The sequence below is a fragment of the Lissotriton helveticus genome, chromosome 10 (assembly GCF_964261635.1).
Source record: "Lissotriton helveticus chromosome 10, aLisHel1.1, whole genome shotgun sequence".
Lineage (NCBI taxonomy): Eukaryota > Metazoa > Chordata > Amphibia > Caudata > Salamandridae > Lissotriton > Lissotriton helveticus.
This window is the reverse complement of record NC_136071.1, coordinates 354808158-354825645: the sequence shown is the minus strand read 5'-3', so window position 1 is coordinate 354825645 and position 17488 is coordinate 354808158. Positions and strand designations below refer to the sequence as shown.

The 17488-nt window shown below is 45.0% G+C and overlaps 1 protein-coding gene across 1 annotated transcript in view; it reads right to left on the bottom strand.

The window, feature by feature from the left end:
• Window positions 1-303: 303 nt before the first annotated feature.
• LOC144783820 (uncharacterized) overlaps window positions 304-17488 on the bottom strand; it is a 144032-nt gene continuing 126847 nt past the window's right edge. The window contains exon 4 of the mRNA XM_078662566.1: window positions 304-5961. Coding sequence (XP_078518692.1) covers window positions 4456-5961 — 1506 coding nt within the window. The 3' untranslated portion in view covers window positions 304-4455. The remainder of the gene's footprint in view (window positions 5962-17488) is intronic.

Sequence of the window (17488 nt, the reverse complement as noted above, 5' to 3'; positions counted from 1 at the left end):
TTCCATTCACAAGATGGCAGTGCGTTCGTGTGACGCACGCAGAGTGGCTCCGGGCGCGCTCCTGCACCAAAACGCCTGGGGGCAGTAAAACAGCAAATAACGAGGAGAAACGTCATAGACGGCTCGCAGGTATGTCTTGTAAGTAAAGGTAGTAGATTTAATCTTGTAGTTACATCACAGGTTCTTAGTTACAGGAAGATGTTCTGATCCATAAAAGTGCCCCACCAGGAGCAGCCTCCTTGCTGCTCAGCCCTTCCACACCAACTGATTCTCCCTTCAATACAAACCCATGTAGCCAAGTGGTTTATAAGTATGTTGTAGATTTATTCATAAGATACCAGCTTCAGATAAATACTGGAATATGTAAAGTCCAGGTGATGCCCCACCAGGAGCAGCCTCCCTGCTGCACAGCCTGCACACTCCAACTGACACTCTCAACCTCACCAGGCACCCATGCATTCCACGACATCATCAATCATCCAACATTCCAGACATCTCCATGCACACCAACACTCATTCTGGCTGAGCAGTAGGGAAGAGATACATAGGTAAGGGGAAAGGCAAACAGTAGATCATAACATATCCCCCTTCCTAAGGAAACCAAAACACAATAAAAGCAATTGAAAGTACATAAAGCAATCAAAATAGAAAATACATTAGATTATAAAAGATGCATGAAAAGACATTGAGCAAATGAATCAAGGAACATATCAAACAAATGAAATGCATGACAATTCATTAAGCCAACGAATTCACACACCAAAAGTCAAAAATGGAAGAGTTTCATAAAAATTTTGTTCTGAAAAAAAAATGGAAGAGTTTCAAGAAAAGCATCAGGCTTTGACAATTCTACAATATGCAAGACAAACATTTCAAAAGTAAAACCAGAGAAGCCTTGTAAAACTCATATCACGGTAAATGCAGAAGCTTCGTAAGACTCGTATCAAGGTAAACGCAGAGAAGCTTCATTTGAAGATGTCTTCTCCATCTCCTAACACAGTCAAAACAGGGAAAAATCTATCACCCACACAAGTGACAGACTCCTATAAAGGTACACACAGAGAAGCTTCATAAGAAGGTGTCTTCTCCAACCGCAGTCCAAACAGGGAAAAACCTTTCACCCACACAATCCAAACAGTGAGGGAAAACTAACAAACTCATGTCAACCAATTACCACAAATCAGTGGTAACACAGAGAAGATTCAGATGAAGTTGTCTTCTCTTAATGCAGTCCAAACAGTGAGGGAAACCTTTCACTCACATTGGTGACACACTAATGTCAACCAATAACCACAATCAGTGTTCAACCAAGGGCTAAGGAAAACACTAGAGGTGAATACTCTACCCCTATTCTCGGGGTCCAAATAGCGAGAGAGACCTTACACTCACACAAAGTGTATTGACAACTACATTACAACATAAACTTGTTCTTTCAATGTAATGACTTAGGCACTGTTTGACATTCAATGTCTGTAACACTGGAAGATTAGTGAAAGCATGCTGGTAGATATATTTTTCCATTCAAGTAAAAATTAACGCACCTGTTGAAAGAAGCAATTGTGTGGCCGTTAAAAAAAGTGCCTATACCCTTGGAAAAACCCATGAAAGGTGGTGCTCCTACCGAGAAGGCTTGAATCACCCCAACATGCCTGTTTCAGATTCTAGCAAGCAAGTAGAAAAGCAGTGTTTGATGAAAGCATTTGTAAGGAAAGTGTATGGATAAATCTGAGTTAGCCAGATGTAGTGGATAGGGCAGGAACTCTTGGTTTCATTTTAAGTAGATTTAATTTGTGTGGGGTGATCCAAACACAGAATCGTTTCCATTTCAGCTATAAGTTTATTAGTGAAATCAGCTATTGCTTTGCACTGGATTTTAAGGCAAGGTGGAGGTATTTTAAGGATCCAGATCCTAAGTCTAAAACAGCCAGGTGGGTAAGTGGAGGGAAGTTGGTGCAATACTTGCCCATGGTCTTTCCGGGATCGATAGATCCCAAAGGTCACTGCACCAGCACTGTCAAGGGCCAAACAATCAGGATGAGACGGTAAAGTGTTCTCTTGGCTTTCCAAAGGAAACTGGGGAACAAAGAAATTGGAGGAAAGGATGTGAGATTGGAAGCACTTCTCCCTGGGTTCCTGGACACAGCCACCTGCTTCGGAAGAAACAAAATCATACATTCACTGGAGAGCGGAAGAAGCCTATAATTTGTGTTTCTTGCTACTGAAACACTAGGTGCATCTGGCTGAAATCTATCCTACACCTGGGGCAATCCAAGCCCTTCCTTCGGAGGGCTCCCACTCATGCGTTGTGGAACATGTTCTATAGTTAGGGGGACCAAATGACATAGAACCAAATGACAGGGGCCCTGAGTGTATTGAGACAGAATTTGAAATTGTGGTCCTCCTTTTTGTTTTTACAACTTGAGGTATGAAGGCCCTAAATACTAGTCTGACTAGTCTCAACTCTAACACATTTATGTGAAGAGATGTTCTTGTTGGGCCCACAGGTTGCTTGGTGCACGTTCTTGGAGATGGGCACCCCAAGCTTTCAAAACCACATTTGTTAAGAAAAAAGGGAATTTTGATTATGCAAGTCCTGTCCTGCAAATATGTTGTACTCAGTCATCCACCAAAAGAGCACTTGTGTTCACGGCTGGGGTAATTGTTACTGGATGATCCCAATGATTCGAGATCTGCTGCCATTAAAGGTCCAATTGCTGGTACAGGTGTAGCATTTGCAAGCAACTCTGAGACACAAGTGGAATACATGACATCATGCCTAATAGAACTTTGTACTTGCGAGCGGTGATCCAGGTCTTTGAATGAATGCCTTGAGCCAGACTAGAAGCCTCTTGCCCCGCTCTTGTGAAGGAAATGTTTTTAGGGGGTGCGGGTAGAGTGTTAGACATGCCCTTCAATGGGGAACACCTTTATGGAAAAGATGTAGACAAAGTTCTACAAGTCATTAAAACATATAGGGACACCACCTGTTCACTGAACATTCTCCAAAAATGACACAGGCAAAAAAGGATTTACCAACATTCTTCAAATTTTCTACCCAATAAAAAAGGCTACCGCAAGGTCAATCCTATTCTCAATATGGAAGACACTGAATACAGATGACTAAGCAACAAATAAAAGGGTGAGCGGCTGCTTCTTTTAAAGGCAAAACACAACCCTGCCAAACTTTACTTTTTTGGCTAGCCTGGCCATTCTTAACATCCATGCCAGTAGCTGGAAAGATAAGGATCTTCCTTCTAGCCCGGAGCTAATCACCTTAAAGCGCTAGGTTATCGGGTATGGCATTTCAATAGAGTTCATCTTCAGACTGCCTCCTCAATTACCCAGAAACAGAAGTGCCTTCCTTTACAAGTTCTTCACAAAGAAATCCTCAAGCTCCTCCTCAGAAATGTGGTGGGGTCCCTATCAAAAGCCCAAAGAAATCAAGAATTGTATTCAACGTTTTCCTTCATCAAGAAAAAATAAATAGAATGGCATTTTATTCTGGACTTGAGGGTGCAAAACAATTTAATGGAAAAATAAGGATTCAGAATGGCTGCTTTGTTAGACATCCTTCAGTCCATCAATAGAATCCATTATTTCTCTGCATTAGATTTGGCACATGCTTACTTCCACATATGTATCTATGCTTTACATTGGAAATATTTTAAATTCATGACCAGCGGACAACACTTTCAGTTTAAGATTCAGAAGTTCAGACTTGTGTCAGCAACACAAATCTTTACAAAATACTAAGCACCAGCGGCTGTCCATCAACATTGTCCATGAGTGCAAGTTTTCTTATTTTTGAGCGGCTGGCTCATAAAAGGTACCCACAAAGCAAGGGCAGGAACAGAATGAAGACAAACAGACCACTACATTTTTTAAGTTAACTTGGGCTAACTCTGAATGCAGCAAAATCTAATCTGCTATCCACCAAATCTGTGGTGTTTCTAGGAGTGCACTTAGGCACAGACACCCTTCAAGTCTACGTCAAGACAATATAAGAACTTTGTAGAAATGCCATCTATAAATACCTTCCTGGCACCAGAGGAATCATAAGGCTTAAACATGCTCCTCTTTTGAAGAGTGTCTGCAATGGTAGACAGATGTCTGTGGTCTCCATTTGTGGTTGTATTGCTGGTGCCAAAGTCACACCTTCTGCAGTTAGGAGTGTAAGGGAAGAAAACTAAAAATTAAAAAATACAAATATGAACATAAATAACTTCTGTAGAAGAGCAGATAGGATTTTTTGCCATTCACCATATGCACAATAAAAACTGTGCGAAGTGGAACCTCTGGGAGGGGGTGAAGCTCTGTGTCTCTCCAACTGAATGGGAGAAGTTCAAGTCAAAACATGAATTAGATAGATGTAGTCTACGGCTGTTTTAATGTTTCGAGCATGTGAAGCTATGAAAAATCCAACCTTGGAGAAAAACTGTTCTGTGTTGCAGCTTTTTATTTGGCCATCTTCAATTTTTCTTTGAATTTGTCATAATCAAATTTACCTAATGATCGCTTTATTAAATTCTTGCTTTTTTCCCTTCCTCTTTCACCTGTGTTCAGACTGGACAGATCACTGACCGGACTGACTTCTGGGGCCCTCCGTGACTCTCTATGTGTTGTTCTTTCGAGGGAGTTCCCCCTTTGTAACCTTCTGTTTTTATGAGCCTCCATGTTTGTTGAACTCTGGTAGTCCCTCTTCTCAGCTATCTCATGGCCTCTAGCTCCAGACTGAACTGCAGGATAACTGTGGGTCTCGCCAATGGCATAGTTTGAAGCTGCAGTTCTCTTTTCTCGTGAAGCAGGGCATGACCTATCTCGTCTTCCCCTCGTTCCAACTAAATGCTCTTTACGGTTTTCTCCGAGTTGGCTAACCTCATCTGTCAGGGTTTGCTTTAACAAGAAAACTTTCTGAGATGGTCCAATCAAATGCAATCTGTCGTTAGAGCTCACAGCCACACTACTGTACTTATTTGCTAGCTCCTTGCTTCTTTCAATTATCAGTAGCTTCTTTTCCGGACTGAGCCCCGAAAAAAAGACATCTTGAGTCCTGAGGCCCAATTCCGTAATGGATAAGAGATTTCTAAATTTCCTTAAAATATTTTCCATTTCAGAAGAAGTTGCACAATTTGAAGTTAAAGTTACGAGGCTCAATTCACCTTGATCCACTGAGCTAATTTCAACTGGTAGGGAGTTCAGAACCATATCTAGCTCTTCTTTTTGAAAAGCTTCGATGTATTGCATTGTGTATTTATCTACCGTTATACAATCAGATACTCTACCTTGCTGCTGCAAGATTGGAATTTCCATGGAAACCAAGAAACTTTCATCACTCAAACGATTTTTACTGTGTCCTGTTAAGGATGGTGAATAATGTTCAAACAAGTTACTTTTGGGACGTTTACTTTTTGAGTTTTGAGTCAAGGGAAAGTTATCAAATTGTTTCTCATCAAGCAGTGGCACCTGATCAGCAACATGTTCTGATCCTGCTGTCACCCTGTCACCTTGAGCCGGGACTGGCAGTGAGAAAGAGTCTCCATGCCTAGTTAAGTGTGACACCCTATAATCGTAAGAGCTGTTATTGATCGGAGACCCGTTCAGTTTCAGGGATCCAATACCATAATTTCCAACAGGATATTGATCTAGTCCTTGAGGTGCAGATCGCTTCTCGTTTTCCCACTGTGACCTTCTGTGACCATCCATTTCTGAAGTAATTGAGTTTTTTTTTACAAGGGTGCCACTGTGTGTGCTCCTTGGTGAAGGCTGGTGGCTCCCTCTATCAGACAACAACTGAAGCAGTTCAGTCTTAAGTTTTGCCAGTGCAGGGAATACCCCTTCAATTTCCATTGCATCACCCATCTCTGAGCAAACCCTGAGACCGCATTTTTCAACCAGCATCTTCACTGCATTCTTCTCAGGAAACAACTGAAAATCCAATTTTGTTCTGATCGTCATGTAATCCTGCAACAATAGGAACACATTGATTTTACTTTATATTTGACAATAACAACGTAAGCAAAAAGAAGGCCTTATTTGAGTAATACTGTATTATAACCAAGCAATCAAACGATAATCTCTGTATTTACTCCAATTTATTGGCCATTTTGAAAAACAACATTTTGTGAGTTTACAAAAAATTCAATGTGTACTTGTCACCTACTTTAGGTAATGCTTAGCATGATCAGTCCACAATATTACAGATGTTATCTGAGTCCACAAATTAGTGTTGTATAGGTGTAATGCCAGATGACCATATTCCAGATGCATGATGGGCTCTGATGCAGGACCCAATAGAAAGGACTTTGAAAATCAACTTCTATTAGATGAATCTCTTGAAAGAAAAAGGTGGGGGCCCAAGCAGGTATCCTTAATATAGCAGGACTTTTTGAAAATGATTAGGTTGTTGTTGGGGGGGGGGGGGAGAGTGGGCTTCATTGTCTAATTACCAAATAAGCAGAGCAAATATCAAACCTACTCAAATGTAGAAATATTAACAGTTTAATAATTTCTTAGTGATCCTTTCTTTAATTATATTTACAAGTTCATGCACACTTTCTTTGTAGTTAATCCCAAGAAAATTAGACTTTATTTTGTGAAATGTTTAACAAAACCCCACTCCACGATAACCTGCTACTATATTAAAAAAATTCTCACAACAATGTCACATATTTGCTGGTAGTAAGCATTTTAGTGTACATGAATAAGATAAGGTAATGAAATAGTTTTACTCCTCGGTTTTAAACATTTACTGAAACAAACAAACATAAAACTGTTTAAAAATCAAATGCAGGTAGGAGTGGTCCTTGCTCACCACAGCCGAACTTGTTTGGATTGTCTTAGCATTTTGAGGGCACCTAACTTCCCCACTCCCTACTAGGCTTCAAAAGGGCAAGCTGCGGATTTCTGTTGCAGGGTGCATTATCCCACTGAGCTAGCACGTCTCCTCTACATGTGTTTGGTGGTGGGAATGCCAGGTTGCTTGGGGTACTGAAGTTTAAGTCTTGTCAAACGTGTGCCCTTGCACACACTGTAGCTCTGGAGTGTCTGGATACCACCGTACTGTAAGTGCAGTATTTGTTCCATTTTTGTAGATCGTGTCATGTCTAATCCATCTGTGAATCGGCAATGCTGTGATATCTTGAGAGTTTGGCTTCCATTGGCTTTCAGATTTCTTCTCAAGTAGCTCACACTCTCCCTGAAACCACACGACTGGAACTTATACTTAAGCCAAAGTTCCTTTAAATTCCTCGCTGTAGCAGCTTCTCTTTGTAACAACAGCTGAACAATGTAATACAAATCAGAAGTGACCAGTAGTAAAGTTCAGCAATTCATTTTACATTATCATTATCTCCACACCATCAGTCTACCAACGCTACTTGGTAGGGGGTGATCCTTGACACCGGTTGCCTGTGAGGAAATTGACAACAGAACCTGTTGTACTAAAGTTCCTTAAATGTATTCTGTTAAAAGATGGAAGAACAAGTCTAAAACAAACATACCCAATAGTACCTGGCATTTACTCTTAGCAGCTTCTGTCTTTCAACTGCTCCCAGTACATGATAAGTATACAGGGCACTCAAGAGAGACCACTCCACAGAAAGGGGAGGTGGGAAGGCAGTGGGGGAATCTGCAATTAGATAGAGTAACCACTAGCAAGAGGGTTACCAAAGGTAAGTGACTTGCTCTTGTGATCGGTACTTCTAACCAAAGATTCCTCACCTTAAAAATATGCGCATCCCAAAAGGTGGAGAGTGTGTGGAGTGGGCTCAGACCAAATAGTTCTGCAGGACCAAATGGCATATTGAGCCTGGCTGTCAAGGCACTCATGCTTCATAAACGTGTTCACTGATGTACACGTTGTGGTCTGCTAGATGCCAAGATCAGCCACTCTGTGTGCTACCCTAGTGGTAGCAGCATTTGCACTGGTGGAATGAGCCCTCAGCTTTTGGGAGGGTATTTACTATTGCAGAGGACTATCCAAATTGCCAGAGTTCTTTTCTGCACTGTTTGCCTTTCTTTGCTCTGGAGACTCGCACTAATCAATGATCATCCACCCAATGATCTTTGGTGTGATCAATATAAAAGCTACCTTGGGATCCAGTTGATGGAAACTCTCGTATTCTTTCAAGGGGTGAGGAGAAGCAAAGAACGTTGAAAGGGTGATGGATTGTCCAATTTGAAACTAACAACTTTCGGCAAGAAGTTTTAACACCAATTTAGCTGGGAAAAGGAGCTGCACAGATAGTCTGGAGCTCACGCGACGAGCTGAGGCAATCATAATGATGTTTTGAGAGTAAGAAGGCACAACAAGCAGCTATTTATGGGTACAAATGGGGTATGCATATAGAAAGTCAGGACCAAATTAAGATCCCACTGTGACATTACAAACAGTTTGGGAGGGAACACGGTTAACAGCCCTTTAATAAAAGACATCATAGCAGAGGATTTAAACAAGGACAGATGGTCCAGCAAATACAACAAAGCTGAAAGTGCCAACAAATAACCTGCAAGACTTTGATGGACCAAGGACAAAACAAACAAACAATACATCTGACAGATTGGTTTGTAAAGGGTCTGTGCGGAGTACTTTACACCAGGCCACAAATGAGTCCAAGCAGCCAGCGTAGATGGAATTAGTAGAAGGATGCCTGGTTGGAGATTACATCAATAGTCTAGGTGGCAGATTGTTGGACTTGGCCTTTTCTGCAGGTTCACCCCCAAACGTTTTGCTTTCACCCCTCTTGTTTCCCAATTAAGTTTTTATTGGCATTGGGCTCTGTGCACTAACCAGTGCTAAAATGCTTGTGCTCTCCACCTAAAACATGGTAGAATTGGCCTACACTCGATTGGCACATTTAATTTACTTGTAAGTCCCTAGCAAAGTGATAATGCATGTATGCATGTACCCAGGGCCAGTAAATTAAATGCTACTAGTAGACCTGCGTGGTACAAAAGGGGGTGGTAATGGACGGAGCATCTGAACCAATCAAACACTAACACCCAGTCAACAGATCTGGGTTTAATCCATCACCGTTCTTTAGCCCACTCTGCCACCCCAGTTCAGACATGGCCATATGCAAGTCTGACCCTGTGCCTCATGAGAACAGTCCAGCCCGAACTGCCAAGCCATGCCTTCCCTGGACCGGAAACAAGCTTCCGAGGACCGGTTTCTGGCATTTCAGCCGTCTTCAGCCCGGCTTGCTTGAATCCAGTGGCAAAGTGAGCAAGGGACTCACGTCTGAGCATACCCTGCCGACTTATGGCGAACAAAGTGGTACAAAAGGGGGTGGTGATGGACGGAGCATGTGAACCAATCAAACACTCACATCCAGTCAACAGATCTGGGTTTAATCCATCACCGTTCTTTAGCCCACTCTGCCACCCCAGTTCAGACATGGCCATATGCAAATCAGTCTGACCCTGTGCCTCATGGGAACAGTCCAGCCCGAACTGCCAAGCCATGCCTTTCCTGGACCGGAAACAAGCTTCAGAGGACCGGTTTCTGGCATTTCAGCCGTCTTCAGCCCGGCTTGCTTGAATCCAGTGGCAAAGTGAGCAAGGGACTCCCGTCTGAGCATACCCTGCCAACTTATGGCGAACAAAGTGGTACAAAAGGGGGTAGACCTGCAGCACTCATTGTGCCACCTACTGAAGTTGCACTTTAAAACTTGCTTAAGGCCTGGCACTGCAGCCTGTATTGAAGTTTTTAACTATCAATTAGACCTGGCAAAATAAACTTTAGCCAGCCCTAAGCCTTCCTTTTTAAAACATATGTCACCTCTAAAGTAGGCCCTCAAGGCCCATAGGTCAGAGTGCATTGTATTTAAAAAGTAGGACATGTATTTAGGTTGAAGTTTTACATGTCCTGGTAGTGAAAAAATCCGAAATTCGTTTTTCACTACTGTAAGGCTTTTTCTCCAATTGGATAACATTGGGTTACCTTACAATATTTAATAAGTGCTAACAATTGACTGGAAGCAGATAGATATTTCATGTTTGGACTCCATTGAATTGTAATCTAAAATTCTCTTTAATGGTAAAGTCAGATTTTAGACTGCAATGTTGAAAACACCACATTTAGAAAGTTGGCATTTTCCAGCCCAAAAGCTACTAAGGCCTTCTAGGAGGTTTCGGCTCTTTTGGTCTGTTAATGGCTTCCCCATTAAGAATGCATATTGAGGCCAGACAGTGAACAATAGAGGTCTAGGTGTGGACAGAATAGGTCATTCTGCCAGAATGGTTCGGGAGGAGCTGTTTCCTGTCCCACCTACATTTCAAAGTGTTTGTCTCCAGCACACAAAAGGAACCTGACACTAATCTAATGTCACCCCAAATTTCTTGCCACCTTACTTGGCAGGAGAAGGGAAGAATTTTCCAAAGCTAGATGTGGGGGTAGCCCAGACATTTCTCCACTTCAAAGAATGGCACCAGTTTTAATTATTAGGCCCTCTGAGACACTCTTTAGTACACCCCTTGACCTGTGGACATTACAGAAGAAGGACTGTCTTATTCCCTAGAGGACTGCCCTGCAGCTTGAGGCCTGCCTTGTTCTTCAGAGGACTGCCCTGCTGCTACCAGAGGACTGCCCTGCTGCTTACGGCTGTCTTGTTCTCCAGAGCAATGCCATGCTGCTTGAGGCATGCCTTGTTCCCCAGAGGACTGCCCTGCTGCTTGAGGCCTGCTTTGCTCTTTAGAGGACTCAATCATTCAATCAATCAGTCAGGAGTTTGTTAAGCGTGACTACTCACCTGTGAGGGTCTCAAGGCGCTAGGGGTAGGGGGGTGCAGGTTCCGTTCCATCGAGGAGGGGGTCTGTCGAAGAGCCAGGTTTTGAGGTTTCTTGCGAAGATGGGTAGCGATGTCTGACTGAGGTGGAGCGGAAGGGCGTTCCAGGCTTTGGCCAAGAGGAAGGAGAAGGAGTGGCCTCCCGATCTGGTCTTTCTAGTGCCGGGGACCACGGCGTAGGAGAGCAGGGCTGATCGTAGGGTTCTTTCGGGTGCGTGGAATTTGAGTCGGCTGTTCGGGTATGCTGGTCCGGTGCCGTGGAGGGCCTTGTGTGCGAGGGTGATTATCTTGAAGATGAGTCCCGCCTCGACGGGGAGCCAGTGGAGCGTGCGCAGGTGCTGGGAGATGTGGCAGTGTTTTGGCAGGTTGAGGACCAGTTTTGCGGCGGTGTTCTGATGTTCTGTATCTTGCGGGTGAGGTTTTTGTTTATTTCGGCGTAGAGTGCGTTGCCGTAGTCGAGTCTTCAGGTGAGCAGGGCATGAGTGACGGTCTTTCTGTGTTCGATGGGGATCCATTTGAAGGTCTTACGAAGGAGGTGGAGGGTGTGCAAGCAGGAAGACGAGACGGAGTTGACCTGACGGTCCATTTTGAGATCGGAGTCCAGGATGATTCCCAGGTTGCATGCAGGGTCCGTGGGGTTGGCGGGTTTTCCGAGGGCGGGGGGCCACCAGGTGCTGTTCCAGGCATCGGGGTTTGGGCGCATGATGAGTACTTCTGTTTTGTTGGTGTTTAGTTGTAGCCAGCTATTTTTCATCCATTTGATGATGGCTTCCATGCCTTCTCGAAAGTTGTGTCTGGCGGTGTTGGGTTCGTTGGCTAGGGAGAGGATGAGTTCAGTCTGCGTATGACACAATGTGGAGTCCGTAGGTTCGGACGATAGGGGCGAGAGGACCCATGTAGACGTTGAAGAGCGCCGGGCTGAGTGAGGAGCCCTGGGGGACTTCGCAGGTGGTCGGTGTAGGGTCAGAGAGGAAAGGGGGGAGTCTGACCCGCTGTGTTCTGCTGGAGAGGAAGGAGCGGATCCAGTCGAGGGCCTTATCCTGGATTCCTGCGTCGTGGAGTCTGCATATTAGGGTGCAGTGAGAGACTGTGTCGAACACCGCTGAGAGGTCGAGGAGGATGAGGGCTACTGTTTCTCCTTTGTCCAGTAGGGTGAGGATGTCATCTGTTGCAGCGAGGAGGGCGGTTTCCGTACTGTGTTTTTTTCTGAAGCCGGATTGGGAGGAGTCGAGGATGTTATGCTCTTCGTTGAATGTGGCGAGTTGGCTGTTGATGGCTTTCTCGATGACTTTCGCTGGGGAAGGGAGCAGGGAGATCGGTCTGTAGTTTTTGAGGTCGGTGGGGTCCGCCGAGGGTTTTTTCAGGAGGGGGTTGACCTCAGTGTGTTTCCAGTCGTCGGGAACAAGCCGGTCACCAGGGAGCGGTTGATGGTGTGGCAGAGCATGGGTACGATGGTGTCGTCAGCTCTGTTGAAGATGCGGTGGGGGCAGGGGTCCGTGGGGGCCCCTGAGTGGATTGACTTCATTGTCTTCAGTGTGTCTTCGGTGGTGAGGGCTGTCTACTTGTCAATCGCTGGTTTTCGGGTGTCGGGGTGGTTGATGAGGTTTCAGTGTGTTGGTTGTCTTCGTCCAAGTTGTCGTAGATGCTCTTGATTTTGTGGTGGAAAAAGGTGCTGAGTTTGTCGCAGAGGTCTTGTGAGGGAGGGATGTCAGTAGACTTGCTGATGGGTTGGGCGAACTCCTTGATGATGTTGAAGAGTTCCTTGCTGTTGTGGGCGTGGGTGGAGATTCTGTCTTCAATTTCTTTTTTCTTCGTTTCTCGGATGAGTTGGTGGTGTGCGTTAGTGGCGGCTCTGAAGTTGTTGTGGGCTTGGTGTTCCTCCAGGCTTTTTCGAGGCGGCGGCAAGTGCGTTCGGACTCTCGAAGTTCGGTTGTAAACCATCTGGCTGTCTTGGCGCGGGTATTGTTGTTTTTCTTGACAGGGCTATGGTGTTGGCGCTGTCCAAGATCCATCTATGTAGGGTTCGGGTTGGGGTCGTCGTTCTCCGCGATGGTTGGGGTGGAATTGTTGAGTGAGGAGGGGAGCTGGTTGTCTGTGATTTTGGTCCTGTTTCTTTGTGGGAGCAGGTGCTGGTGTCTGTGGATGGTGGGTTCTGAAGGTGAAGTGGACACAACTATGGTCAGTCCATGGGAGTTCTGTGGTGTGCCTGAAGGTGATGGAGTTTCCTGTAGTGAAGAGGGGGTCGAGGGTGTGTCCTGCTGAGTGCATGGGCTTGGTCACGATTTGGCAGAGTCCAATGTTGTGGAGGTTGTCCAGGAGGGATGTGGTGTTGGGGTCCAGTTGGTTATAGAGGTGGAATTTGAGGTCTCCTAGCACTTTAGGACTGCCCTGCTGCTTGAGGCTTGACTTGTTCCCCATAGTACTTTAGGATTGTATCAATTTTTATTGTTTTGCGTTAAGACAGTGAAGAAAAATGATACAAATCTTCCGCCTACAACCAACAAGCAATGTCCGGAGGAGAAAAAAAAAAGGGGGAGGGGCAGTATGGAGAGGGTAACAACCAACAACTTATACTAATAAATTAAATAAAGTAACTGTTAAAGCCATGCCCGCATGTTCCGTAATGATGTCAGTGTAGTCCCGCTTCCACTCCAACTTGACTTAGGTTTCAGGCTGCATGCCAGCTGTGAGGGGCAGAATGCGTAAATATATCGGACAAGTGAGTTCTCGGATGGTGTTTGACAATTATTTGAGGGAGGGGCCCCATGTCTATTCAGGAAGTGGGTGGTCCACAACTGCTGTTAGCTTCTCCATATTAAATAGATCCGAGTGCTTTTGCAGTCAGTCTAGGTGTGTGGGTATGGAGTAGCTCCCCCATCGGGAAAGCCAAACTGGGGAGATATGCACTCCCGGTAGGCGGTTCTTACGCGGCAACCAGGGTACCTTCCATATGTGGATGTCGGCCACTGCCTGATCTAGGAAGCCCCAATGCTTATCCGTAAGTGGACATAGCTTGGTAGTAGCGTATCAGATGGCGTATCCCCAAGCCTCTCTTAGTAGTCACCGTCAGATATGCCCTCCCTCTAGCTATCCCGGCTTTTTTTTACTGCCCATATGAAGGACTATCGATAGTTTCAATTTCTTTATCACAGTGGGGTGGGGTGGAAGGGGTTGCAGTGCTAGTGCTTGTATAAATTATAAAATTTAGGGTAAAAGAGTCATTTTGACTGCCGCTATTCACCCCGACCATGAGATAGGTCCTCCATGGCACGATTGGATGACTGAGTGCACCGTAGCCAACAGAGTAACATGGTTTTGTGATATCACCCTGTCAATGGTGGAGAATAACTGGATGCCCAGGTAGGAAATACCCTGTGTGTCCCAGGAGAAAGGGAAGATATCTGTTAGGTAAGTCTGTTCTTCCCGCGGAATAGTGATGCTAAGGGCCTGGGACTTGGCAGCATTCATCTTGAATACGGACGCTTCCCCGAACTCCACCAGTTCCTCAAGTAGCGGGGGCAACGACTGATGGGGCTTGGTTATTGTGAGCAACACATCATCTCCATATAATGCTACTATGTGTACCTGGCCACTCATCTGTACTACCTCAACAAAAGTGTGTCCTCGTATCCGCTCCGCAAGTGGCTCCATATAGAGCGCGAATAGGAAGGGGAGAGGGGACACCCCTGTCGCGTTCCTCTCGAGATTGGTGGGGATAGGGTATTATTGACACGGACAAGGGCTTTAGGGTCCACGTAGCTGGCCCCTATCCACTTGCGGAAGGTGGTATCCAGGCCTCCAGCACCTCACGCATAAAGGGCCAGTGCACCCAATCAAACGCTTTCTCAACGTCTAGTGTTAAGAGTGAATTGGGCGTCTGTGAGCGGTTGGTTTTATCAATGAGGTGGAGTATCCGTTTTGTATTGTCCCTGCATGTGCGTCCCGGAATGAAGCCCAATTGATCCGGGATCAATCAAGTCAGGCATATACTTTCCCAGTCTATTTGCCAAGATCCCTGTAAACAATTTAGCATCTACTTTTAGGAGGGATATAGGACGATATGAAGCACATTTCTGTGGGTCTTTTCCGGGCTTTGGTAGGATAGTAATTTTAGCCGTCCTCATACTCTCTGTCAGGGTACTCGTGGAGCTAAACGAGTTATACAGCCGGACCAGCACTGGGGACACATGCTCACGAATATTTTATAGAAGGCTGCTATAAGGCCATCTTGATCCGTGGCTTTGTCTACTTGAAGTCTCCCGATCACATCAGTGATGTCTGATTCTAAGGGTGCGGCTACTTGTTCCGTCAGCCTGGTCAAGGGGGCCTGCTCTATGTAGGTGGTGTAATGTGTAGGCTGCTGTTTCTATTTTGTACAGATGTGCGTAGAACCGACCGAACTCTGCCGCATCTCTCGTCAGGTGGCTTGGGGAGTGGTCCGTCAAGGCCTGTACGCAGCAAACCTGTGTTTCGGTGGGTAATCTATGCGCAAGCAATCTACCTGCTTTATTCCCTCCTGCATAATATCTGTCTTGTGTGGAATAACGTGTGCTCAGCTGCGCTCAGGTCTAAGGCCTTAAGTTATTTTCTAGTGATAGTCACTTGTCGCCTTTTGTCTGTGTGTTTCCTCCAGTACTTCCACAGCCCCCTCTAGCTTCGCACGATTGGCCCTGTGCTCCTTGTTGTGCCTTGCCGCTATTGCTATATAGGTTCACCGCACAACCGCTTTGAGTGCGTCCCACAGAGCTGAGATCGTTACGTGGGTCGTGTCATTGATAGTGAGGTAGTCCTGGATTACCCCCCGCACCTCCTTGGCACACAGGCCACAAAAAACAGTTTAGGATTTAGAGTCCAGGTTTTGGAGTGTTGATCGCTAGGGGGTAGATGCAACACCATGGAGATAGGAGAATGATCAGGGAGTGAGGCGACCTCAATGTTTGGTTTAGACCCTGACCCCGATAGCGAGGTGGAGACTAGGAAAGGAAAATGCTACTTACCAGTATGCATCTGTTCTTGGCATGTAGAGCTGAAGAGTTACACACTATACATTTATGGCCACCTAGTGTTGGGCCCGGATGTTTGCAGTTTGTTTTGTTGTAGATAAGTCTTTGGAAGTCACTGGATAGGTGACTCCTCCTTTGGATGATACTGCGCATGGGCATCGGCTCCATCCCCAGATTGTTTTCCGCCATTAGGGAAGTGATGGAGCTGTACAGAGGTAGTGATGTCCATGTGATTTGTATCTAATTAAGATAATACTGGAACAGATAATGGTAGCCGGGGAGGCGGGTGGGCGTGTGTAACTCTGCAGCTCTAAATGCCAAGAACAGATGCATACTGGTAAGTAGCATTTTCCGTTCGAGGCATACGAGTTGCAGATTACACACTATGCATAGATTGTATAGCAGTACCCACACCTAGCGGCGACCACCAGTAACTGTTGCAGTTTTTCGAAACAGTGTTTTTAGTACAGCCTGGCCCACAGTGGCTTGTTGTTTAGTTTGCACATCTACACAGTAATGCTTTGTGAATGTGTGCGGTGTAAGCCATGTAGCTGCATTGCATATATCATCTAGGGGAATGTTCCCTAAGAATGCCATTGAAGCCTCTATTTTCCTTGTAGAATGGGCTTTTGGAGGAATTGTTAATGTACGTTTGGCTTTTTGGTAATATATTTGTATGCATTTAACAATCCACCTAGCGATTCCTGATTTTGATATGGGGTTGCCTTTATGTGGCGGTGAAAAAGACACAAAAAGTTGTTTTGTTTTACGAAAAGTTTGTGTCCTTTCGATATAGTACAGAAATCACCCTTTGACATCTAAGGTGTGTAGAGCTCTTTCTGCGACTGTTTGAGGCAGCGAGAAAAATACGGGGAGCTCAACTGATTGATTTAGATGGAATGGTGAAATGACTTTAGGAAGGAATTTAGGATTAGTACGAAGAACCACTTTGTTATGATGCATTTCCAGAAAGGGTTCTTAAATGGTAAATGCTTGTAGTTCACTAACCCTTCTAAGAGAAGTAATTGCTACTAGGAAAGCTACTTTCCAGGTTAGGAATTGCAATTCACATTTATGTAATGGTTCAAAGGGAGGTCCAATTAATCTTGTGAGAACAATGTTTAAGTTCCACACTGGTGCAGGTGGCGTTCTGAGAGGAATTATTCTTTTGAGTCCTTCCATGAAAGCTTTTATAACTGGTACTCTAAAAAGAGATAGATGCTGTCTATTTTGTAAGTATGCTGCAATGGCAGTGAGGTGTAGTCTGATAGATGTATAGGCTAAATTACACTTTTGAAGGTGTAATAGATATCCTATGATGTGTTGAATAGACACGTCTAAAGGATTTATTTGTTTTTTTTGGCAGTAAATGACAAACCGTTTCCACTTAGCAGCATAACATGCTCTAGTAGTGGGACGTCTTGCTTCTTTTATAACGTTCATACATTCTGGAGGAAGGTTGAGGTAACCAAACTCTATGACCTCAGGAGCCAGATCGCTAGGTTGAGCTGAGCTGGGTCTGGGTGTCTGATCTCTCCATGGTTCTGTGTTAATAGGCGTGGAGATAGGTTTCGTTTTTGGTGTGGTACTACAGACATATGCAACAGCGTGGTGTACCACGGTTGTCTGGCCCAAGTTGGAACGACTAGAATGAGCGTCAGGGAATGTTGTTGTAGTTTGCGTACCACTAACGGAAGTAGT